Source organism: Haliotis rubra, unplaced genomic scaffold (assembly GCF_003918875.1).
Source record: "Haliotis rubra isolate DU_JTF1 unplaced genomic scaffold, ASM391887v1 Scf14, whole genome shotgun sequence".
Lineage (NCBI taxonomy): Eukaryota > Metazoa > Mollusca > Gastropoda > Lepetellida > Haliotidae > Haliotis > Haliotis rubra.
The window spans coordinates 613,544-638,105 of record NW_025765336.1 but is presented as its reverse complement, the minus strand read 5'-3'; the positions used below and the strand labels follow the sequence as shown (position 1 = coordinate 638,105).

At 42.2% G+C, this 24,562-nt stretch overlaps 5 protein-coding genes across 5 annotated transcripts; 4 read left to right on the top strand and 1 right to left on the bottom strand.

The window, feature by feature from the left end:
• Positions 1–92: 92 nt before the first annotated feature.
• Positions 93–4,533, bottom strand: LOC124268689 (60S ribosomal protein L12-like). Its single transcript, XM_046703680.1, has 6 exons — positions 4,362–4,533; positions 3,048–3,121; positions 2,093–2,273; positions 1,503–1,610; positions 905–996; positions 93–143 (listed from the first exon to the last, which is right to left on the bottom strand). The coding sequence occupies exons 1-6, from the start codon at positions 4,396–4,398 to the stop codon at positions 138–140; spliced, it is 498 nt and encodes a 165-aa protein (XP_046559636.1). The 5' UTR covers positions 4,399–4,533; the 3' UTR covers positions 93–137.
• Positions 4,534–9,600: 5,067 nt separating this feature from the next.
• Positions 9,601–11,749, top strand: LOC124268772 (trichohyalin-like). Its single transcript, XM_046703796.1, has 4 exons — positions 9,601–9,615; positions 9,979–10,469; positions 10,514–10,716; positions 10,815–11,749. Exons 1-4 carry the CDS (start codon positions 9,601–9,603, stop codon positions 11,747–11,749), a joined length of 1,644 nt encoding a protein of 547 aa, XP_046559752.1.
• A 1,236-nt stretch (positions 11,750–12,985) lies between these two features.
• On the top strand, positions 12,986–13,402 carry LOC124268770 (protein argonaute-2-like). The gene has a single exon (XM_046703795.1). It carries the CDS (start codon positions 12,986–12,988, stop codon positions 13,400–13,402), a length of 417 nt encoding a protein of 138 aa, XP_046559751.1.
• Positions 13,399–13,812, top strand: LOC124268769 (protein nemuri-like). Its single transcript, XM_046703794.1, has one exon. It carries the CDS (start codon positions 13,399–13,401, stop codon positions 13,810–13,812), a length of 414 nt encoding a protein of 137 aa, XP_046559750.1.
• Positions 13,813–17,119: 3,307 nt separating this feature from the next.
• On the top strand, positions 17,120–20,087 carry LOC124268688. Its single transcript, XM_046703678.1, has 2 exons — positions 17,120–19,358; positions 19,950–20,087. The coding sequence occupies exon 1, from the start codon at positions 17,585–17,587 to the stop codon at positions 19,349–19,351; it is 1,767 nt and encodes a 588-aa protein (XP_046559634.1). The 5' UTR covers positions 17,120–17,584; the 3' UTR covers positions 19,352–19,358; positions 19,950–20,087.
• The last annotated feature ends 4,475 nt before the right edge of the window (positions 20,088–24,562 follow it).

The following is a 24,562-nucleotide window of genomic DNA, read 5'->3' as shown; positions in this document are numbered from 1 at the left end:
ACCAAAAACAGAAGTTTAGGATTCCAACCCACAGGAATATTCTGTCATCTCCTAGACAGCTCATGGACTTCAAATTGAAAACAAAACACATATTGGACGCATAAAATTTATTTCAATACATCCATGCTGCAACCAGTTTATTCCTGCAACAGAGAGAAGACATTGCATCACAAGATGTCCTTCAGGTGTAAAATCGAAGTTATGATGTAACAAACTGAGCAGAGGCAAAACAAATGTACAAAACATGAGCCCTACTTGGCAAGGATGGCAATTCTAAAGATTATGTAGCTACTTTGTTATCAACAATGTCTCGTTCACCAAGCAGTTGTATCGTAGTTAGAAGTCTGTCATTCATTAAGTGAAAGTCATAACACTTCTTTCCTACAAGGGGTGAAACGGTACGGTCTGTATTGCGGTACAAGGCCTTCGGTTCGGTCCGGTATATGAGAACTTACTTCCGAGAAAAAAGTGGCCATCTGGCCAAGAAATGCATACATTTTGACAAAATGCTCGATTTGTAGACATTTTAGAAAAGGTTTTAAAAGGTTAATAAATGACGGTACAAAAACCAAAAATACCGAATTTTTGGAATGCACTACAGTATACCGAACCGAAGGCCAAATACTGTGGTTCTACTAATACCGCGGTATACCGTTTCATGCCTATTTCCTACGAGTATGTATGGTTTTATGCCACATTCAGAAATATCACGATGGGGACACCATAAATGGACTTCACACATTTTACCCATGTGGGGAATCGAACCCAGGTCTTCAGCGTCACAAGCGGACACTTTCACCATCAGGCTACCCCACCGCCCCTTATTCCAATAAGTACTGTTTGTCACTTTTAGCAATATCAGGACGAGGTACACTATTCCTATGAACATAAATGTGTTATATACCTCTGGGGTTTCCATTTCTCCACTGTCAATCTTCTCAATGATAGTGTGTGGATGACTTCTCTCAACTGTGCACCCAACTGACTGACAGGTTCCTGAAATATAAAAAACAAACAATGAAGACAAGGCTCTTCAATCATGTGTTATTCAACTTTTTCTCATTAGTGCATTCACTCTCACAAGTTAAACAGTGCCTTGTGAATATCATCTCAGAACACAAAATTTGCACCTACAAGGATATGTGCCATGCATTCAGTGCCATACGTCTGAGTGGGGGTTTCAAGCCGCTTTTAGCAATATTCCAGCAATATAACTACAGGGGAAAACCCGAAATGGGCTTCACACAATGTGCCCATGTGGAGAATTAAACCAGAGTCTTCAGCGCGACGAGGGATCCTCTTAACCACTAGACTACCCCACCGCCACAGTGTCCTATGAAACGAAGACCATATAAGTTTTGAGTGAATTGTCCAACACCAGTACTATTCCTGGTACAAATACTGGGCAAGCAAATCTGGTTGAGAGACCCAGTAACAATGCCAAACATACAGCAACAGCCAATTTCTCCATCACAATGACTTGGAAAAAAGTTCTTACATACCCAGAATTTCTTTGACAGTCCCGGAGAAAGCCTTTGCCATACTCCTTGGCCTCATCTGTCTGGCTATCTTGAAAACATCATCCATTGTGATGTTGCCCGAGTGCTTCACTGAAAGACGAGTTGATGTATCAATTATCAAATTCCAAGTACAATAAGTAAAACATAGGGAACAAGACCTATTTCATACTAGGTCATCATGACATTCATTGTTTGTCCTTTACCATACGAGCACAGTCCAGAAATTGACACTATCAGGAATACTATTTTACTAAAATGGCTTATCAGCACTAAAGTACTATCACATGACTTTCTTTTTCAAAAGACATGCATTTCAAGTCAATGTCATTGCTTCAATCAACCAAGTGTATTCCATTTAAATGACAGCAGTCTGCAAATAACCGGTCTGGACCAGACAATACATTGACACGAGCATGGTCCTGCTTAACTTGGAGACTATGACAGGCATGAACTGAGACAAGTCTGGCCGCCTGATTCTGTCATTTGCCACGCCATATAGGCCGCTGCTTCAACCCGTTCTAACCGGCATCTTGAAGGGAGGTCAAGTTGACTCTGCAGTAAAGGATACTTACCGTGCTTCACCTTCTTCCTGTCCCTTGGCGGCTCCTTAAGGGCCTTGATGACGAGGGATGCAGCACTGGGTACGACTTCAACCTTGGCCTGTCTGTTTTGGATGATCAGCTTCACGGTGATCTTCAGGCCTTTCCACTCGGTCGTGTTCTTAGCAATGTCATCACCAATCTTCTTGGGGGACTGAATTCAAGAGAGACAAATAAACACCAGTTCAACATCTATTCAACTCCAACAGAACAATAATGGGCAACTTTGGATGTCAACAGGTGCTTTCTGACTTCTTTGAGAGGCATTTTAGAAGTTTGGAAGTGTGGGTGTGACATTTTGATACAGATTCTTGTATCCTGCTAGACCATGTTGCAAGAATCTGTTTCGCACTCACAAAATACAAAATACAATAACCACCAGTCCAAGATGAGTACAAATGTACTGGGACCGTCTGCATTCTCAAATACAGATACTTCACATAAACCGCCACTCTGAGATGTGATCGAGTTGGAAGTGGACATGGTGTTTATCTCTTAATTTTCAGCAGTGTTCTTTGGTTTTAAAACAGCCAGTTTGACAATGAACACACTCATTACAAAATGTTGGATAGAACTCTTTCTTTTAATATGGTCTCGGGCAATTTAAACCAAAATTTCTTACAAGATTTTAACCAATTTTCTAAAACCCAGCTACCTGACCATCAGATATACTGTTTTATTTCATCAAATATATATTCAAGGATTGATTGGATAATGTCATCATGTTAGGTGACAGTGGTGTCAACAATGACCCACTGCCTAAGACATGATAGTTGATATTGCACCTGGTGAAAAAAACTATATTCATTTTCTAAATACAGCATGCCTCAGGTGCAGACCCTACAAACATGATTGAGCATACATGTATGTCGCTTTACCTAAACATCTTAAATCAACTTATTTACAAATTGAGGAATGCTAAACCTACCAGACCGAGGGGACCAATCTTGGGGGCAAGCGAGGAGGTTGCTGGAACTTCTCCACCGACAGCCCTCACACATACTGAAAGAGAAAACATTGATCAGACTACTGACTAATCAACCCAACTAATCTGATTTACCATTTATTAGGTTTTGATATAATCTTAACAAAAAATGAAGAAAAGTCTGCTTAACCAATCAAACCCTTCACCAAGAATAACCCACCAACATCCATCTCATGATAAGCCAGCCAAGTTGTCTTTTAAGAATCTCCACCACATCTCTAAAACCAAGTCACCTGACAATCAGATCCACTGTTTTTCAAATTAATCTTCAACACAGAATTGTGTATATGTCATCAAGTTAGGTGACAGTGGTGTCAACAATGACCCACTGCCTAAGACTTGATAGTTGATATTGCACCTGGTGAAAAAAACTATATTCATTTTCTAAATACAGCATGCCTCAGGTGCAGATCTCAGAAACATTGACAGTAGTTATCTTGTCAACTCAAGAGTTCATGGCAAGTTGGACAAAACCCAAATGTTTACACCCGAACACCCACCCACATAACATATCAATCATTCAAACAAGTTGACACATTTTTCCCCATGTTGTGCCAGTTTGGTAATGGCAAAAGTATGTACAATTTCAATCACTGCAGTGATCGGACAATCATTTTAAGTTAGTTATTTTCCAACAGTCTGGACCATAATTATTTATTTACAATGAAAGCGTTTTCTAATAAAATCCCATTTAAAAAATGTAACAAACGTATATGGAACAAAGTCAACCTCACTATTGTAATTTTGCAGCACATGACTATATCATTTAGCCATTTAGAGAACTAGGTAAGTTTTAATTGACGAAAGAGCCAACATGCATAAGGTTTTGCCCGACTACTGCCCATTCCAGCGTGTCCTGTGACTATCATTGGAACATTCGTTTCCAGACACTAAGCCAGCACTCCATAATCAGTCTCTCTGTTGAATTCATCTGTTAAATTCCCACAGAAATCGCCTTGACCGACACAAGCACAACTTCACAACGACTGAACGTGAACAGAAAATATGGGTTAACATAAAAAAAGTCATTGTACGTGTTACTAATGACACGCCAGACTTCTTCGCAATATTCCATCACATCAAAATATTCAACCATCTGTACTTGTCCTGAGAAACGTTTTCTATGGTGGAAATAAATACATGACAAGACAGATATAACGCCAACCTTACTTACAACGTGTCCTCTGCCATGATGATGACACAGCCAGTGCTAAGTCAGTGGGGGAAAGCTGAAAATAACGGAATATATGGATCTACCTTCGTGAATAACGGTTGGATCGAATTTGGGAGGCATTGTAGTTGCTTAAAGTGAACTTGTTTTCGATCTAGATGTCAGCAATGGTGTTGGATGAGCCCGATAGGACACGACCAAGCAAGATGCACCACCACCGACTGTAATAGTGGAGGGGAAAGAGGGCGCACACGTGCTTCCGGGGAGATAAGTCAGATTGCATGCGAATGGTGAAATAGTTTGTCAGTAGCGGGACCGTCCTACAAAATATGTCGTTTTTATAACAAGAATTAAATTGACAATATTATTAGAAAATGCACTTCATGAAACAAAAACAAAACAGTGTAACTATGTCATGGGTTATAATTTCACTTAATCCGTTGAAAGAAGCAAAGGTACATTATATATCGTCTCTGCCATTTTTAGTGACTGCATTCTATGTGACGACCCACCACTGGCCGTTTCACAAGTCAGCGAAACAGTCAGGGATTACTAACTGGATTTATGGAAGTACCACAAAAGAAAAACAGGCAGAAGTTAGTTACAACTCATCATTTGCATTTAGGGACCGTGCATAATTTATGGCTTGGGGGTGTGGGGTGTGTGTGTGTTTGTCAGCAATTTTGTACATAGGAATATTTAATAATTATGCTTAAAGATTATGGGAAGGGAGGGGGCATTGATTTTGTACATGACATGCAGGGCGGGGTCACTTACTTTGTACATAAATTATTTTTTTTAAATGTTTTATTATTATGTTTTTTTATTTATTTATTTTTTATTATTATTATTTTTTATTATTATTTTTTATTATTATTATTTTATTTTATTTTATTTTATTTTATTTTTATTTTTTTTTTTGGGGGGGGTCATTCACATTGTACATGCTTCTCCATGAAATACATCATCAGACAAGTGTACGTAGTGATGGCTTTGACTAACATTTAAATCGAGATGTAGTCATCTTATCCAAAAGAGTTATGCCTACAAAATAGAAATATTCCAAATGGATCCCAGAACTATGCTTATTTCAACTGAGACAATCTTTGTTTATTTGTTGTTTGACACAACACTCAGCAATATTCCAGCTCTATGGCGGCTGTCTGTAAATAATCGAGTCTGGACCAGACAATCCCTTGATCAACATCATGAGCATCGATCTACGCAATTGGGATACGATGACATGACTGTGTCATCCAAGTCACCGAGCCTGACCACCCGATATCGTTAGTCGCCTCTTTAGCGTTACAAGCCCCCGTGTCTTCAAAAACCCATGAAGACACAGGGGTTTGTGACGCTAAAAACTGCCATCAAGGTATATACTGTCACTGACGGGATCTTAGTACTGTGTATTTATGCGTACAAACGCTGTGTCAAATATTGGTATAAGTTGTTGAAAATGCCGGCATCGCGTTTTCCTAAAAATGTATAACTTAATGTTGCTAGATGTTTCCCACGGTAAAATTAATTGGGCTTCAAAACTTGTGTTTTTATTAAATAGCATGAGATTTGGTAATGTATGGGAGACCCAGTGTATTAACAATCTAGACTCATTTCTTTTTGAATTCACTACTAGGGCACAGAATATGTATGTACAGTGTTGGCATGAATCATTAACATCTAGTTCTAAAACTTATTCCTATTCACTGTATAAACATGTATTTGTCCCTGAGACATATTTAAGTTGTATAAATGTGACAAAATTCCGCATTGCGCTTGCGCAGTTTTGTTGCAGCTCTCATCAGTGAAATATTGAGACAGGTAGATATATTAATAAGCCAAGGAATGTCAGATTTTGTCATATGTGTTCGGGTGCTTACATTGAAAATGAATATCATTTTCTCCTAATATGTTCTGCCTATGATCATCTGCGTACATCTTATATTCCTGTGAACTATTATACATATCCATCATTATGCAAATTTAATACTTTGATGTCTGTAGACAATTCCACTGTGCTACGAAATCTAGCTATGTATCTATTTTATGCGAATGAGCTGCGTACAAGCCGTTTGTTGGCTGTATGAAGTAATATTGTACTACGGACCGATGGCCTACATACACCAGAATAAAGAGAGATTGAAAAGGCACATGTCCCCACGTGCTTCGTTGTAGGGCAGGACTGAAGTCCTAGATACTCTAAGAAGTCAAGCCTTGCATGTCATGTACAAAATCAATGCCCCCTCCCTTCCCATAATGTTTATACACAATTTTTAAATATTCCTCTGTACAAAATTGCTGATAAACGGTCACCCATCCAAGGACTCTCCGCGCTCGACGTTGCTGAACTTAATCTAACTTTGAGTTGAGCTCTATGCACGGGACCAAACACCACCACGGTTAATAAGCTGAGACAATCACTTGAGGCAATCCAGAATTGCTGCATCATTCTAGACTTAAGTCACCAACCTGACTTTCTTCACACATGCAGTTGTCTACAGAGTTCAGTGACAGAGCATTTATTCTTCCTAACCCCTTCTGACCTGGGATGTCACGATTAAGAGCTGAAAGATTGCTAAATCAGCGTTAAAGAATATTGATTCAATTCAATTATTTTAGTCAGTATTATGGGCCTTAGGCCCAGGGTACAAACAGTATGTACAATATTCTTGGTGTAAAGCTGTACAGAATACATAATATATTTCAAAATATAGATTGCATGATACAATACATAACATTTCACATAGAAAGTTACAAATCATCAAACAATGATGAACAGTGTGGAATGAGATTGGGTTATCTCCCTTCCACCAGGTGCTGAGGTACTTCTGCCTCACAGCCGAGGCCTGATTTTCAAAATTATTGATTGACTCATTAACTGTAATAAGACGGATTTAACCCACTTGGATGTCCAGTCATTTAATGTGCAGATTTGCGTCCCTTTGCCGCCCAGGATCCTCTGACTAAACCTTCTGGATTCAGTGGCGGATCCAGAGAGAGAGAGAGAGAGAGAGAGAGAGAGTTCAGAGAGAGAGAGAGACCACCACCACCACCCCTTTTTGACTAAAGGCCACATTGAAGTTAATGTTTTGCAATGGCAGAGCCAAGATGGGGTTCAGGGTTTCCAGAATCCCTGAAACAACACCCTTCGACACCACTACCACCACCTCCTCTCCCCCTTGAAAATTTCTGGATCCGCCTATGCTGGATATAAGAGTGTCTGACACCTTGCAATTGTCAGGCGTGTCCACGCAGAGAAGTTGCCCATAATACAATGTGAACTCCGGCTGGCTAGAACACTTCCTGGCGGTTCTAACCTGCCGTGCCAATGCTTCACCAACTCACACATTCTTAAATATTCTAATATGTCGCTATGTATTTAAAGTCCTTCTCCTGATATAACAGAGACGTTTCTACATAATTTGTGTAATGTATTTTCCTGGTCTTATTAACCAGTGAAGATCGGGGTTAGTCTTCAGCAACCCATGCTTGTCATAAGATGCGACTAACGGGTTCGGGTGGTCAGGCTTGATGACTTGTTTGACACATCTCATCGTCTCGCAATTGCGCAGATGGATGCTCATGCTGTTGGTCACTGGATTATCTGGTCCAGACTTGATTATTTACAGACCATATAGCTGGAATATTGCGGCGTACGGCGTTAAACAACAAACAAACAATTCCTTGTCCTCCTTGCCTCCATCAATTCTGCGACTAAAGTAACAATTCGTTCATCTGCTTAAGGACGATGATCTTCTTCGGGCTTCTTGAGTTAGTTATCTGTGTCACTATCCATCGAGCAGGCTTCCGTGTCATCACTGGGGCGGTGGTGGTTAAAGCCTTCGCTCGTCACGCCGAAGAACCGGGTTCGATTCCCCACATGGGTAATGTCTGTAGCCTATTTCTGGTGTCCCCCGCCATGATATTGCTGTCATATTGCCCCCAAAAGCGGCGTAAAACCATACTCGCCCCATGTCGTCAATGTCACCAATCAATATCCGGGTTATAATTGATCTTCAGCAACCGATGCTGGTCGTAAGCGGCGAGTGACAGAATCGGGAGGTCAGGCTCGCTGACTGTTTTGACACATGTCACTGTATCCCAGTTGCGTAGATCGATGCTCATGCTGTTGATCACTGGATTGCCTGGTCTAGACTCGATTATTTGCAGGTCGCCGCCATATACCGTATTTCCTCTAATAAGCGCCCGTACGCTTAATTTTTGAACGGACCTCCAGACTCGGCGCTTATTAGAGGCCCGGCGCTTATTGCGCTTACTGGGTGTACAGCAATTAATTGTTAGTGAGCGTTACGTCAAAGTTAGGGACCATTCCTTAATAAACCTATTTTGGGATCAAGGGAGAATACGTTTATAAAAATAAGTACTCGGTGCATATTAGACACCCGGAGCATATTGGAGGCTCGGCGCTTATTTCTTAAACCGCTGCTTTACACCCGGCGTTTATAAGAGGAAATACAGTACTAGCTGGAATTTTGCTGAGTGCGGTGTAAAACAACGAACCAAGAAAATATCACCAGTGCCATTACAGCCCTCCTCTCACTCAAACCAGTCGCCCTCTCTTTGTCCATTACCAATGATTATGGACCGCCTCCGTAGTGGTACTAGCGGGAAAGTCGCGGGTCTCCCCGACCGCGTATACCAAAAAGACGTTAAAATATGGTCTTTTGGTCTGCCTGCGTTGGCATTAATGCGTGAACAAGGACTGCCTCCTGTGTGTCTGAGTGGGGTATTCATGCTTCACTGCGGCGTGGTATCTCATGAGCTATAATAAGTCTGGGCTAGTACAGACTGTATAGAGGCACCCCGAAACGTGGTGGTTCTCTCATATTAAGGTACATAAGTTGACATCCACAAATGTTCCCTTTGATCTGTTTCAGTCTTAAATCCCACTCAAAGGTCTCAATAGTTAAATACACTGTATATGGGAATATGTAGTTCGTAACACAAAAAGGGCTTTCGCACTTTTGAGATTGTTCACAAAGTAGGGACTCCTCATCAAAATATAGCAACTCGCTTGTTTTTCAGTTCAAATGATGGCTAACTGGCCTCACTGGACCCGACGTAAAAACTTATCACCGTTTCGAAGTTGGAGTTTTCTACCAGATATAAACTGGACAATTTACTGTCAAGAGAAGCTTTGTGAAGCCGTTACAAAATGACAGACGAAGTACCCTAGTGGTTAAAGCTTTTGCTCGTCACGCCGATGCCCCGGGTTCTATTCTATAAAGGGGTGTAATCGGTGAAGCCCATTTCTAATGTTGTCGGGGAGGTAGGGTAGCCCAGTGATTAAAGCGTTCACTCGTCATGCCGAAGGCTCGGGTTCGTTCCCAAGATCGGTCCCGTCGGTCTGGTAGGTTTGGTATTTCTCAATTTGTAGAGGTGGTGGGGTAGCCTAGTGGTTAAAGCGTTCGCTCGCCACACCGAAGACCCGGGCTCGATTCCCCACACAGGTGCTATTTGTGAAGCTCATTTCTGGTGTCACCAGCCACGATATTGCTAGACTATTGTCAAGAGCGGCGTAAAACCCAACTCACTCACTCCGATGTTTGTGATATTGCTAGAAGTGGTGTAAAACCATATTCATTGAGCGCTATAAGAAGGAACTCCCAACAAGTTTGCTTGCACTCAGACACGCCTATGTCCACAGTTATTATCAGCTCAGGGTGACGAAAGACATGTTAGAGGGGAAAAGAGGAAGGAACGGAGGAAAGGAGAGAAGGAGGAACGGAAAGAGGAGGAAAGGAAAGGAAAACCAGAGGAAAGAGGAGAGAACGGAGGAAACAGGAGGAAAGAGGAAAGAGGAGAGAGGAGGAAACGAGGGAAAGAGGAAAGGAACAGAGGAGGAACCTAGAGGAGGGAGGAAAGAGCAGGAAAGAGGAGGAGGAACCTAGGAGGGAAAGAGGAGGAGAGGGAGGAAACAGGAGAGGAGGAAAAGGGAGGAAAGGAGGGAGGAGGAAACGAGGGGAGGAACGGAGGGGAAAGAGGAGAGAGGAACGGAGGAAAGAAAGGAGGAACGGAGGGAGGGAGGAGGGGAAGGAGGAAGAGAGGAGGAAAGGAGGAACACAGAGGAAAGGAAAGAGGGAGGAACGGAGGAAGGAGGAAGAGGAGAGAGAGGGAGGAAGGAAAGAGGGAGGAAAGGAGGGAGGAGGGAGGAACGGAGAGGAAAGAGGGGAGTGAAGGAAAGAGTGGAGGAAGGAAAGAGGGAGGAACGGAGGAGAGGAGGGAGGAAACCTATAGGAGGAAAGAGGAGGAGGAAAGAGGAACCTAGGAGGAAAGAGAGTGGAGGAAGAAAGAGGAAGGAGGAACAGAGGAGGAAAGAGGGAAAGAGCAGAGGAGGAGAGGAAAGGAGGAAAAGAGAGGAGGAGGAAAGGAGGGGAGAAAGAGAGAGGGGAGGAAAGAGGAGGAAGAAAGTGGAGGAGAGGAAACGAGGAGGGAAAGAGAGGAGGAGAGGAGGGGGGAAGGAGAGAGGGAGGAAACAGGAGGGAAAGAGGAAAGAGGAAAGAGGGGAGGAACCCAAGGGGAAAGAGAAGAGAGGAGGAAACGGAAGAGAAGGAGGAGGAGAGAGAGGGAGGAAAGAGGAAAGAGGAACGAAGAGGAGGAAAGAGGAGGGAAAGAGGAGGAAGGAAAGAGGAGGAGGAAAGGAGGAGTGGAGAGTGGAGGAACCCCAGAGGAGGAAAGAGTGGAGGAGAGGAACGAGAGGGAAAGAGGAAGTCAGAGGAAGGAGGAGGAACCCAGAGGAAGAGGGAAGGAATGGAGAGGAGGGAGGAGAGGAATGGAGAGGGGAAAATGGGAGGGAAGGAGTGGAGGAATGGAGAGGAAGGAAAGAGGGAGAGGAACAGAGGAGGAAAGGAGGAATGGAGAGGGAAAGGAAAGAGAGGAAAGGAGGAAAGAGGGAAGGAATGGAAAGAGGAGGAATGGAGGGAGGAAAGAGGGGAAAGAAGGAGGGAGGAAAGAGAGGAATGGAAAGAGTGGAAGAGGGAGGAAAGAGGAATGGAGGAGGAAACCAGGGGAAAGGAGGAGGGAGGAAAGAGGAAAGGAGGAGGAAAGAGGAAGGAGGGAGGAGTGGAAGGGAGGGAAAGAGTGGAAGGGGAGGAATGGAGGAGGAAAAGTGGAGGGAGGAAAGAAGGAAAGGAAGGAGGAAAGAGGGAGGAACGGAGGGGAAGAGGAGGAGGAGGAAAGAGGAATGGAGGAAAAAGAGGGAGGAATGGAAGGAACAGAGGGAGGAATGGAAAGGGAGGAATGGAGGGAGGGGAGGAAATGGAGGAAAGAGGAGGAGGAATGGAAAGAGGGAGGAAAGGAGGGAAGAGGGGGGGAGGAAAAGAGGAGAGGGAGGAACGGAGGGGAAAGGAGGGAGGAAGGGAGGAAAGAGAAAGAGGGAGGAAACAGGAATGGGAAAGAGAGAGGGAGGAAAGGGGAGGAATGGAAGGGAGGAATGAGGGAGGAAAGAGAATAGGGGAGGAATGGAAAGAGGGGAGGAAGAGGAGAGGAGAGAGGGAGGAATGGAGGAAAGGAGGGGAGGAAACAGGGGGGAAAGAGGGGAGGAAGGGGGGGAAAGAGGAAAGAGGGGAGGAATGGAAAGAGGGGGAAGAGGAAGGAGTGGGAGGAATGGAGGAAGAGGAGGAATGGAACGGAGGGGGGAAAGAGTGGGAGGAACGGAGGAAGGGGGGAGGAATGGGGAGGAAAGAGGAAAGAGGGAGGAAAGGAAGGAAAAGGAGGAAACCCAGGGGGGAAAAGAAAGAGAGGAGGGAGGGAACCCAGGAGGGGGAAAAGAAAAGAGAGGGGAGGAACTAGAGGGGAAAAGAGAGAGAGGGGAGGAACCTAGGAGGGAAAGAGCAGGAGAGGAATGGAGGAGGGAGGAACCCAGAGGGGGAGGGAGGAAACGGGGGGAGGAACCTAGAGGAAAGAATGGAGGAGGGGAGGAACCCAGAGGGGAAAGAGGAAGAGAGGAGGAACCCAGAGGGAAAGAGGAGAGAGGGGAGGAACCTAGAGGAAGAAAGAGGAAACGGAGGGGAGGAACCTAGGAGGGAAAAGGAGAAGGAGGGGAGGAACCTAGAGGGGAAAGAGGAAAGAGGGGAGGAACGGAGGGGGAAAGAGGGAGGAGGGGAGGAACCCTAGAGGGGAAAGAGTGAGGAAAGGAAAGAGGAGGGAGGGAGAGAGGAGGAACCCAGAGGGAAAAGAGGAGGAAAGGAAAGAAAAGAGGGGAGGAACCCAAAGGGGGAAAGTGGAGGAAAGAGGGAGGAAAGAGGGGAAAAGGAGGGAGGGGGAGGAATGGAGGGGAAAGAGTGGAGGAGGGAAACGGAGAGGGGAAGGAGGGGGACCCAGGAGGGGAAAGGAGGGGAGGAGGAAGAGGAGGAGGAATGGAAAGAAAGGAGGAAAGGGAGGAAAGAGGAAAGAAAGAGGAGAGGAATGGAGGGGAAAGGAGGGAGGGAATGGAAAGAGGGAAAGAAAGGAGGGAGGAAAGGAGGAAAGAGGGAGGAATGGGAGGAAAGAGGAAAGAGAGGGGAAAGAGAAGAGGGGGAGGAATGGAGTGGAAAGAGGAATGAGGGAGGAACCTAAAGGGGAAAGAGCGGAGGGAGGAATGGAGGAACCTGGAAAGGAAGGAGAGGAGGGGAGGAAAGGAAGGGAGGAAAGAGCAGGGAGGGGAGGAACCTAGAGGGGAAGAGGAAGGAGGGGAGGAAAGAGGGGAGGAATGGAGGGGGAGGAACCTAGGAGGGGAAAAGAGGGAGGGGAGGAAAGAGGGGGAGGAAAGGAGGGGAGGAAAGGAGAGGGGAAAAGAGGAAGAGGGAGGAACCCCAGAGGGAAAGAGGAGGGAGGAATGGAGGAACCCAGAGGAAGGAGCAGGAGGGAAGAGGGGGGGAGGGGAAAGAGGGAGGGGAGGAAAGAGGGGGGAAAGAGGGAGGGGGGGAGGAATGGAGGGGGAAAGGAATGGAGGGAGGAAGGGAGGGAGGAATGGGGAGGAAGGAGGAAAGGAGGAGGGATGGAAAGAGGGGAGGAATGGAAGGAGGAGGAATGGAGGGGGAAAGGAGGAATGGAGGGGAATGAGGAAAGAGGGGGGAGGAAGGGGGGAAGGAATGGGGAAAGAGGAGAGGAAAGGAGGGAGGAATGAGAGGAGAGGGAGGAATGGAAAGGAACGGAGGGAAGGAGAGGGGAGGAATGGAGGGGAAAAAGAGAAGGAGGGGAGGAATGGGAAAGGAAATGCAGAGAGGGGAGGAACCAGAGGAAAGAGAAGGGGGAAACCTAGAGGGGAAAGAGGGGAGGAAACCTATAGAGGGGAAAGAGCGGAGAGGGGAGGAACCTAGAGGGGGAAAGAGCAGAGAGGGGAGGAACCTAGGGGAAAAGAGGGGAGGAAGGAACCTAGAGGGGAAGAGGGGAGGAAGGAAACCTAGAGGGGGAAAGAGCAGAGAGGGGAGGAACCTAGAGGGAAAGAAGCAGAGAGGGGAAAGGGGGCGGTGTGGAGCGGGAGAGAAGAGGGAGGAAACCCAGAAAGGAAAGAGCAGGAGAGGGGGAGAGGCCTAGGTATAGGTAGGGAGAGGGGCGAGGTGGGGCGGGTGTCGAGTGGAGTGGAGAGGAATGACTTTTAGTTTGCAATATGTGTTCGCAGGTTTTCGAGTTGACAGCGGATTGAAAGCAAATAGGAATGTGTAGCCCTCCCTAGTAGTAAGAATTATACACACTTACTTAATAGCATGCATGAGGTGTACCTTGAGGAATGCATTAACTAACAGTCACTGAACTTATCAGTTCACATGCATACATTCAGGTACTTGTCGGCACTGCATAGACATGTAGATTCCCACGTATACCTTCAGAAATCAATAGTGGTGCCGCTTTTACTCTTAAGCACGTAGTTCTTTTGATGGTTACTCGGTAAAGAGCGCATGACAGCTAATTCGCCAGTTTAATGCGATATGGCTTGTGTAAGCATGTCGTGTTTGTTATCTTGGCCTGACTACGCACCCCGGAGCACGTCCGCCACCCACAACACGCTGTACAGGAAGGTAGAGGTCGTGGACTTGTCTATACAAGACTGGGACACTGTCTACGTCACGAGAAGGTTTAACGCTTATAAGTGAACCTGCTAAATGTCACGCATTGTTATGCACTAGGTATGTTCTTGTCTATATATATTCGCGTGAACTCGCTTTAGGGCATCATCACTTCAGGGCATCTTCAAAGTATTAAATCAAATGTACTTGAGACCTGTTATATGGCAATCAAGTGCATTTTTACTGTCTAAAGTTGATATGCGTGTGTGAAGATGATGTTTTTTACTTTTCCGTAAATAAAACATGTTTGACATATCTCTTTATCATAACATGAAACCTTCGACATTCTCACACGTGAATTTTCTGGGTTTACGTAATATTGCAAGTTTTCTGACGGAATATGGAAACCAAAGTGTTAAGGAAAATGTCGCATACTTTAAATGTAAATATTTTGTAGTGAGATAATATTGCGTACAAATAAATTCTTTCAACGAAAATTGGGGAAATCTAGACTTGCTTCATTTAGGGCTTTAGCATTGCAGGGTGGGCTAGGCTGTAGGGACAATAATGTGGTCCAGGGACTGTGAGACGGACTCAGAAACCCACTGATTATGAAAAACATTTTTGCCCTCACCCACGGTGTGGGGTGTTCCGTGATGTATTATGTTTTTCTATCCTGTAACAGGAACTCTCCCCCATGCATCATGCTTCTTACTGCATACCAGTCATATTTGGTCATTGGTTTATTCTAAACGATTGTACCTGTCTGCTATAGAATTGAATGTCGTCTCGTTTTCAAGTACGACGCGTACAATAAAAGCGTTGAGAATAGACAACCCGGGCTGTGCCCCTTGTACCTTAATTATACTTCCTGCTGCATTCCATACAACTCCGTCGCGTCGTTTAGTTCTTAGTCACTATACAAATGTAGATCCTGGTTAGAATTGTCTTCAACAACCCATGCTTGTCCCCACCATGACGATCCTGGTTAGAATTGTCTTCAACAACCCATGCTTGTCCCCTCCATGACGATCCTGGTTAGAATTGTCTTCAACAACCCATGCTTGTCCCCACCATGACGATCCTGTTAGAATTGTCTTCAACAACCCATGCTTGTCCCCACCATGACGATCCTGGTTAGAAATGGTCTTCAGTAACCCATGCTTGTCGTAGGAGGCGACTAATGGCATCGGATGGTCAGGCTCGCTGACTGGGTTGTCATAGATCAAAGCTCATGATGTTGATCACTGGATTGCCTGGTCCAAACTCGATTAAACATTGAGCCAACCAACCAACCAATCTCATTTATTACCTAGAAAGGTTAGAAAAATCATAAGTGCAGTGGATAGAGGATACTAAACGACCTTCCGTGTAATACCATTTTTATCAAACGAGTTTATAATTTGGTATCAAACGAGCGAAAAGCTAAATCTTTCACGAGTTTGATAAAAATGGTATTTCACGGAAGCGAGTTTAGTATTCTGTAATAACTCTCAAACATAAATTGATAGAAACTGCCTACAGTGTGATTACTCTCAGCTTTCCGCGAGTCAAGCAAGGTCTAATACCATTGTGACAGAGGTATTAGCATTATGACGTCATATCTGTAAACCATTATGACGCCATAGGTCTATCGGTATTACATTAGTGTAATATTGCCGTAAAATACACTGCAGTATCTTCCACGGGAGAATAATGATATGGGAGATGGTCCAGAGTATTGTTTACGTCATTTAAATCTTATTGTGACATAGGGTCGGAATGACGTCACACTGAAAACAATTTCGTAGCTAAGGATTTGTTTACGTCATGTGACAATCGTGAATAGTGCATTTTGCTAAACCAGGGTCAATAGGGTATAAAAATAGTAAGAAATAAAGAAATTATTACACTAACATTACTTCCAATTTCGTGGATTTCATAGCTGTGAACAGGTCTATAAATGCTTCTTAATGTAGCATATGTCAGGCAGACAAATTTACAAATACAAGATATATCAACTCCATGCTTTCGAAGAATAGTTGTTTAAATAGGCAACTCGTCAAATCTTCTGGTGTTAAGAAACGTTTGATATAATGGTCCTCGATGCAATTTCAATTCTTTTGAAGATATGTAAAAATATACATGCTAGAATTCCAAATATGTATTGATATCACGTATGTACAAGTACTTGGTGTCTGTCTTTCCCAATATGTGACTAATAAAGGTTTCGATTTCGTCACACTGATGCGTAGAAACTGACGACATGTCACGTACACCACAAACTTGGTTGTCAAGTTAAAAATAGATGTTAATAATCACGTTTCGGTCCACTAGTCTTAAGTATTTCCCACGTTTTAGTTCATACCAGCGTAAAAAGAGTCAATGTCACTGTAACATGCGTCACAAAAATATAAATTATACTTTTAAAGTTAAATTTAGAATGATAAAAGTTCCTTTATATGTCCTGCCTTCCTCGTGATTCATCTGGACTTACCGAGAAATTTCCTTGTTGACCTTTGACTGATCTAAATATAGAAGCTAATTTTAAAATGTGTTTTCCTCCCTTGAATCAATTTTGTGAATCGTTATAAACCTCTCATTTAAATTCTTGGATATTGTTTGAACATTTTTCAATTTCAGCTAAAAGTATTGTCTAGTTATACCGTCCTCAATGATTACCGAGAATCTGATGCAATATTTTACCGACAACCTTGACCTTGCAGGTGGTCGCGGAAGTAACAAATATCCCTACGCTCATTGGTTATTTTCAGATAACGACGCCTTTCATGCTTTATAACTAACATATTTTCTTCAAAAGAAGTCACATAGATCCAATCATAATACGATTACGTCAGGAAACCAACATATGAATATATTGTCACATTATATACACGGAACTATGTTTCTACGGCGCATTACGATTTCTGTGATCAACTCATCGGTATATGAGAAACCAGCTGAAATCATGTGTTCATTCTACAACTCAAACGAAAGTTCAAGATTTTAATGTTTACAGCTCCGACAAAATAATGGATCTGAGAAGAAAATCGACAGAAGACGAAGTCAAATCTTTTAACAAAGTTGAATGTGAGACAGTTGAAGAGAAAACACACGGTTACCAGTCAAAGCCACCTAATCTCAATCATCGATTCCGTGTTGGGACGGACAATATGTGTAAACAGGATATGATGGGTTCTCGTGGATATTTTAGTGTGTGTGATGATGAAAATATGTTTGTATCTCCCGTCGCTTTTTATTTGATTCCTCACGCGGCAGAATGGAAGGCTGACGACTGAATAAGTTATAGAAAGCCTACTGCTATGCAGACATATGGTCGGAAATGGCGGGGAAACAGCACCGCTTGTGCGCCGGGGCACGTCTCATGGTCAAACGCGAAACCTTTCTTAAGGTTGGACAGTACAGGCGAGGTTTCATCAGTCGACCACACTTCTGGAGATAAAACGCAGTTAGCGTCTACACCGAGAAGCGATAGCAGTTTCAAGATGAAGAACTGGGTCACCAACAGTAGATTTTTTCATGTCAACAATTTGACAAGCGCCAACAATCTGACAAATTCGAAGAACAGTAGTAATTTAGAGTGTACTCAAAACATGTTTGAATGTTTGACAGGGGATTTTTTATCAGATAGAGTTGTCAGCAAAATGAATCCAAAAACACCTCATCAGAAGTTCCAGAAACCACAATGTGGTATTTCTGGTTGGAACTACAATGGACAGGGATTCAGAAGCGTTGGTACGAAAGCCTTTGGTGTATTTCCATGTCATCAGTTCAGTAACTCATTCAATGCTGGATATTATCCATTCCATAGTCAAGGGAATATGGGTATGTTTAACATGTGTCAGTTTGACAATGGGGTTTTGTCTCATGTTGATGCATTTGAAGATCGGTTTTGGCATCAGAGACAGCGAAAGCAGGACAGGTGTCACAGAGGACATTCCCCAAAACATCAAAAACGTGAACATTCAAAGACTGACAGTAAGACTAGTCTTGCCGGAGATGTGACCTCAACAGATGATATGAAGCTCGGAAAAACTCAGTCAGAGGATACATCCAAACATTCCAATGATGCCATGATGAAACATCCACAGGAACCAAGTGTTTCTAAATCAAAAAAGGCAGATAGCCGAAACATGGATATTATTGAGCAATTCCAGATTCAGGTACAACCTGAAGATTGTGTATCGTCTATATTAGATGAACCTAAAACAGAAGACAATAATACTGGTGTAAAGACAGACATGAGGGAATATTCTGTGGCAGACGCCAGTCTCGTAAGAGAACAATTGGTTGATACAGGTGAATGTGTCACCACTGAATTGAGTCAGCCACTGGTTAGACCAGACATTAACAAGACTGAGGAAACTCTGCCTCCAAAGGAGGATGTTATGAATTCCCTGCCTCCAGAGGATGTTAGGACTTCTCTGCCTCCAAAGGAGGATGTTATCAATTCCAACAATGAGAAATGCCCTGAGATTGCTGCAAAAGACTCACATATTGATGTCCTATTAATTCGAAGGAATCGAAAAAAGGGTCGTGCTTCGTCTAGAAGACAGCGTAAGAGAAAGATTGCAAAAGCTAAGTCTGCTAGCTCTAGTAATGGACCTGATGCTTTATCTTGCAGTGAAGGTGACGTGGATGGTCATGAAGATGATCTCCCCCATAAAGTGAGAGAAGACAGTGAGGATAAACAATCCAAACGATGTGCATCTGTGTCTTTTGTGCTCGGTCTAACACCAAGTCCATCGTCACCCAAAGTGCCAAATGGCTCAAGCTCTGAGTTTACTTTTTGTTTTACTGGTAGTGACAGTGATAATGATGGGGACTGGGATGAAGATGATGAGGACGACATTGATTTTGGTCATATTCAAGGAACATTTTCACAATGTGATCTTTTTAATTTTCTACCCAAGAGCAACAAAACAGAACCATCACCCATCAATTTTCAGGTCCACATTTCACCTGTTCACAGTAGCTGCGATGGAGACAAGACTCTTGAGGATATCAATGATTCATGGAATATTCATATCTCCCTCAAAGAGACTTCTTCAGAAAATCAAAAAATCTAAAAAGAAGGTAGGCAAGTCTTTGGCACATTAATTTGAAGTTTGATACTCTTTGTATTAAAATATACTGAGCTATAAAGTTTTAAAATTTTAATGTGATCTCATGTGGTGCAGGCATTTATCAGGTGTCATTACTTATGTAGATTACTGTACTTTAAACGAAAAATACATTGAATGATTTATTGCAATGGTAAGATCATTGTTGAATATATTCAACTACTGGTAAAATCTTAAAAAAATCCAAATTTTTGGGTGCCCGTCTGCATCTGGAATATTGCATAAAGCCGTATAAAACCACTCTTGCTTGTCGTATGAGGCCACTAACAGGATCGGATGGTCAATCTCGCTGACATGGTTGACACGTGATGGTATCCCAATTGCGAAGATGGATGCTCATGTTGTTGATCACTGGATTGTCTGGTCCAGAGTTGATTATTTTGAAACCGCAGCCATATAGCTGGAATATTGCTGAGTGCGGCGTAAAACAAAACTCACTGACACTGTCAACTTTCGGTGTGGGAACGAAGTGTACAATATTCTTTCTGTTTTGTCATGTTGTGATCACAATATGTGATGTTGATTCATCATCTGTATTTTGCAGGTTCATTTTCCTGAAGACAAAGACCTGAAAGTGGTTCACCCCATGATACACTGGTCGTATGCATACAGAGCAGCTCGCAAAGGACATTGGGAGAATTATGTGCGCGATAGAGACCGCTTCAAGCGTAGAATCCAGGACGTTGAAACTGTGCTAGTCCCAGTGTTGGACTCTAAACATAGGCAAAGTGTTTATGAAGAGCGATTGAAGACTGAAAAAAAAACTGAACTGATATCATTATTATCAGTCACTATGTGATTTTGAATTCTTGTCACCCTTTCCTCTGTGATATTCATGGCAGCTCAATATTATGCAATTCACTCCCCGTGGTGCTGTTGTGGAGACTGTTACGTGGGGCCATGCAATTTTCCTCAAGGTGTGTGTTATTGACTTTTATTTCCCATTTCATGCTACAGTCAACAGTGTTGATCGGGTTGTGGCCATTGATCGTTCTGATCAGTCACCAGTGATGATAGTTATGTCATTATATTAACTGGATAGTATTGACTTGAGGGCTGGCATTGTGAAATGACATGTTAAGATTCAGTTTGCTGAAACTATTGACACGGATGAAACTATCCTTAATTTATTTTTTTCCTCTTTCATGTGGTTACTTAAACTATGATATGAATATCGATAGGGATGATAATTGTTCTCAGAGGCTTTTATTGATCTCAATAAATATCATTTGAAATATTTCTCATTTGACTATGGTTTAAAGTCCATCATTATGTTGGAATATTTGCCAGACATTTTCTTCCTGAAAAAGGTATATTGATCCTGAGATGTTCAATGAATGATAACTAACAGCCCAACGACTTCTATGCTCAGAAAAAAAGGGATAAAATCTGCTTTCACAGAATTTCTACATAGAGGTAAAGAAATTTATGATCGTTTAAATCAAGGTTAGAACTGATTTAATGATTGGATATTTAGAAATGAAATTTCCACCAAAACATGTCTTCAGTCTTAGTCCATTTGAAATAGTTTTTATATTGCAAACAGTTTTGTTTCAAGAGCGAGCTTACATGGTTGAACTAATTGAAAAACTTTAACAGTTTTTTGACTCTATAAAAGATAAACACAATATTAGTTTTGTTGTCGGTTGATTTTATCTGACTGTTATGTTCTACTACAGTGGTAAATCATCCACGGCCATTGTTTTATTTGTTCTCCCACTTGGCTGAAGTGCCAACCTGCAAGAGGTTAGAAAGACATGTGATGTTTGACTTTAATTACACATTGACTATTAAGAAGGCTATTTTTAACATGCCTCTTAACAAATGGACAAAGCTTGTTTCCCTGAAAAATGGATATTGAGTTATGTGAACAAACATAAAGGTTAGTAAAGGTTTGAAATGGCACTTTTAATTTTTTTATAACCTTTGCAGGTAGACAACTATTAAACAAGAAATGTTGGTCTGGTTTTAAGGACACAAATGGTAAATAAGGATACAATAATTGAAATATTTTACAATGATGCTGTTGTCTGAACATTGGTAGGTTACATGTTACTCTAGAACATTTTAGACAGAAACTCTCCTGATAAACTAAAGCCAGTTTAATGTTATTGTTTGCCTGAGCCAGTTTGCCTAAAAACCTAAATGAATTTCAAACTTTATTATGTCTGTTATATCTGAATATGTTATGAATGTCTTTACTTATTTCAGGTATGTCTGTTCTTGTTCATTTGTAGTCTTTGATTGTTTTAACATGAGGGGATTGTTTAGGTATTTATAACTTAGTATTTAGTCTCTAATTTATGAGTTATGAGTAAGGCCCCTTGGCTTTCTTGCTCTTTCCTACCTCATGCAAAGAGATGAAAAACTGTCCTCGATTTTCCAATGTATCAGTTCAACATTCTAGATCCTGTTTTAGCTGAATAGGAGTCCTGATTTTAGAGATAAATGAACCATGCTAATTAGCCATACTTGGTCTAGTCAAATCAGTCTTGTTTGCGATACTTACTGTTTAGATTACCGACACTGATCATGTGTCTGAAAAGAGTATGATTGTACTACCGTTTGGTAATATTCTGTCAGTATCACGTCATGGGACACCAGAAATAAGTGTGATAAATTGTACCATATGGGAATCAAACCAGGGCCTTCAGTGTGATGCTTATGCTGTTGATCACTGGATTGTGTTGTCCAGACTCTATTATTCACAGACCACAGACACATAGCCGGAATACTGCTGAGTACTGCATTAACACAACAAACTACTAACCAAGCAGCCTTCAGTTTGAGCGTGAATGCTTTAGTTTAACCCTAGTGTCCTCCCTCATGAATAAGGCCAAGTAAAAAATGTTGTGGTTCCAATTACACCTCTTTAGAATTAAGGGCAGGTAGGTAGGATTTTGTATTATTATTTTTAGAAGTTAAGTTCAAACTAATAACACATTTATCAAAGTGTAAATGTTTCTTCAATCGAGCTTGCAGCCATCATGCCGACCTCCTCTAACAGAATGACCAATGTCCATTGGTGCCGGGGAAAAACAAAGGTATCTGAATTCTTATTATATTCATACTGCTTAAAAAAAATGTAGGGTCGGCACCAGAATTCAAGGGTCGGGTAATTGGAACCACAACCTTTTTTTTTTTTAAGGCCTAGTGATAGTCACAGATGATATGTGGTATGGAATGTAAGTGATACATTGGATAACAGGACCAAACACCAAATGCTTAAAAAGTGTTTTATGTACTCAGGAAGAGATATTGCTGCAATGATATTAGTATCTGTTGACATGTGCAGTGGAGAGTTACACCGCTTTAAGAAGTATTTAGGAGACATTTGGGTGCGTCTAAGGTAACACAAGCACAGATAGTCAACATATTGAGGAATACAGGGTAACGTGGATTCAATAGGCCACTGAACAGTTCCAAGTAACTCTGCAGGTATGACACCTTGGACCACCCTTGTCTATGATGTAGTTAGCATTACTTATATCTTGTTTATATGGGAGATTGAAGAAGTTTTCTACAGTAAAAGTGCAACTTATATGGACAGGAGAGAGTGAACAATAGAATTGGGTAGATGTCTTTGTTAGGATGGCAGAAAACTTTCTCAACAATATCATCACAGAAGAGTTGACAGTAATAAAGTGTTTTAGTCAAAACCTTTGCTTTGAGCCTCAAATCCTTATTTACATATTCTTCCTTTATCACTTCATCTTTGTCCAACATTGACTTGGTTTGGGATATATGTTTTACTTTACTGTTTTATCCAAAGATCAAGGGCAGATTTATCTTGTTCTTGAGAACTAAATTTATCAACAGGTGTAATAGTGATGTATGGACATTTTGGATTCTGGAAATGGAATCAACAAGCTTCAAACTGTCTGGTGATTCTGCTTACGGATTCATCAGATTTCGCCAACTCCAACCATGCTATTGTTGGTAAATCATTTCTCAGTAGTTTTGCATGAAGACTGATAGTTTTTAGAATTTTTGGGCAAGTTCAGAAAAGCCTGTGAATTACTGGCTTCAAATTCCTCTGCAACAAGTCACATGTAGTTCTATCTTGAAATTTGTTTTTTTAAGGATATTAAAGTTATATGCTTTCCCAGATCAGCGAATTCTATGACAAATATTATTGCTTAATTGGAATGGCTAATTACTAATATTTATCAGATATTCTGTTTCCTGGTTGTGGATTTCAGTAATTGGATTTTCATGTCTGTGGTGGCATATTATTCTGATTTGGGTTTTCTGAATTATGGCATTTGGGTTGCTTACCTGTCAGGTGTTGATTTGAGGCAAACTGGTTTTGATTTGATTATTTATCCTTAAAGGGTAGCTGATCAATTCTGGCTGTGAACACATGCTTTAAGTTGTTGATGTAATTAATAAATTACATGCTAATGACGCGTTCATTCCACTGTCAAGACAGATATATTTTTCTATTGTTCAAGAGTGGAATAATTGATGCATAATGTATCATGTGATTGTTATGACTTTTAATAAATTGAAGTTAAAACAAACTGTTAACATTTGTTTGTGTCCTGTTTCTTGGGACCGCCTCCGTGGTGTAGTGGTTAGAGCGTCCGCCCGGAGAGAGGAAGGTCGCGGGGTTAGATCCCCAACCGCGCCATACCAAAAGACGTTAAAATATGGTTTTTGTTGGTCCCTGCCTGGCGCTCGGCATTAATGGGTATAACAAGGACTGGTTGGCTCGGAGTCAGTATAATGTGTCTGAGTGGGGTATTCATGCTTCACTGCGGCATGGTATCTCAGTGGGCTAGCACTATAAAACCAGCTTAAGTCGCATGCACGTTGTCATATGAGCGAAGTATTCTCAAGCAGGACGTAAAACCCAATTTCACCTCATCTCCCCTCACCTCAGAATGACCTGTGAAGATGCTCAGCAAACCCATGCTTGTCGTAAAAGGCGCCTAACGGGATTGGATGGTCAGGCTCACTGACTTGGTTAACACGTCATAGTATTCCAGTTGTGTAGATCAATGCTCATGCTGTTGATCACAGGTTTGCCTTGACTTTATTATTTACAGACTCCGCCATATAGCTGGAATATGGCTGAATGCGGCAAACAAAACCTCAGAATATCATGGATTTATTTGATAATCCCAATCTTTTGAAGCTTGGCAACCATCTCCA

Bases quoted from the DNA above. Each gene is read 5' to 3' on its own strand.
- LOC124268689 (XM_046703680.1), bottom strand. From the start codon at position 4,398: ATGCCTCCCAAATTCGATCCAACCGTTATTCACGAAG. The intron at 2,274-3,047 runs GTAGGTTTAGCA...TCTTGAATTCAG, and splicing joins AGATTGGTCCCCTCGGTCTG to TCCCCCAAGAAGATTGGTGA. The intron at 997-1,502 runs GTATGTAAGAAC...TTTATATTTCAG, and splicing joins GACTGTCAAAGAAATTCTGG to GAACCTGTCAGTCAGTTGGG.
- LOC124268772 (XM_046703796.1), top strand. The intron at 10,470-10,513 runs GTGAAGGAAAGA...GGAACGGAGGAG, and splicing joins AACGGAGAGGAAAGAGGGGA to AGGAGGGAGGAAACCTATAG. The intron at 10,717-10,814 runs GGAAACGAGGAG...GAGGAACCCAAG, and splicing joins GAGGAAGAAAGTGGAGGAGA to GGGAAAGAGAAGAGAGGAGG.
- LOC124268770 (XM_046703795.1), top strand. From the start codon at position 12,986: ATGGAGGGGGAGGAACCTAGGAGGGGAAAAGAGGGAGGGGAGGAAAGA.
- LOC124268769 (XM_046703794.1), top strand. From the start codon at position 13,399: ATGAGAGGAGAGGGAGGAATGGAAAGGAACGGAGGGAAGGAGAGGGGA.
- LOC124268688 (XM_046703678.1), top strand. From the start codon at position 17,585: ATGCAGACATATGGTCGGAAATGGCGGGGAAACAGCACCGCTTGTGCG.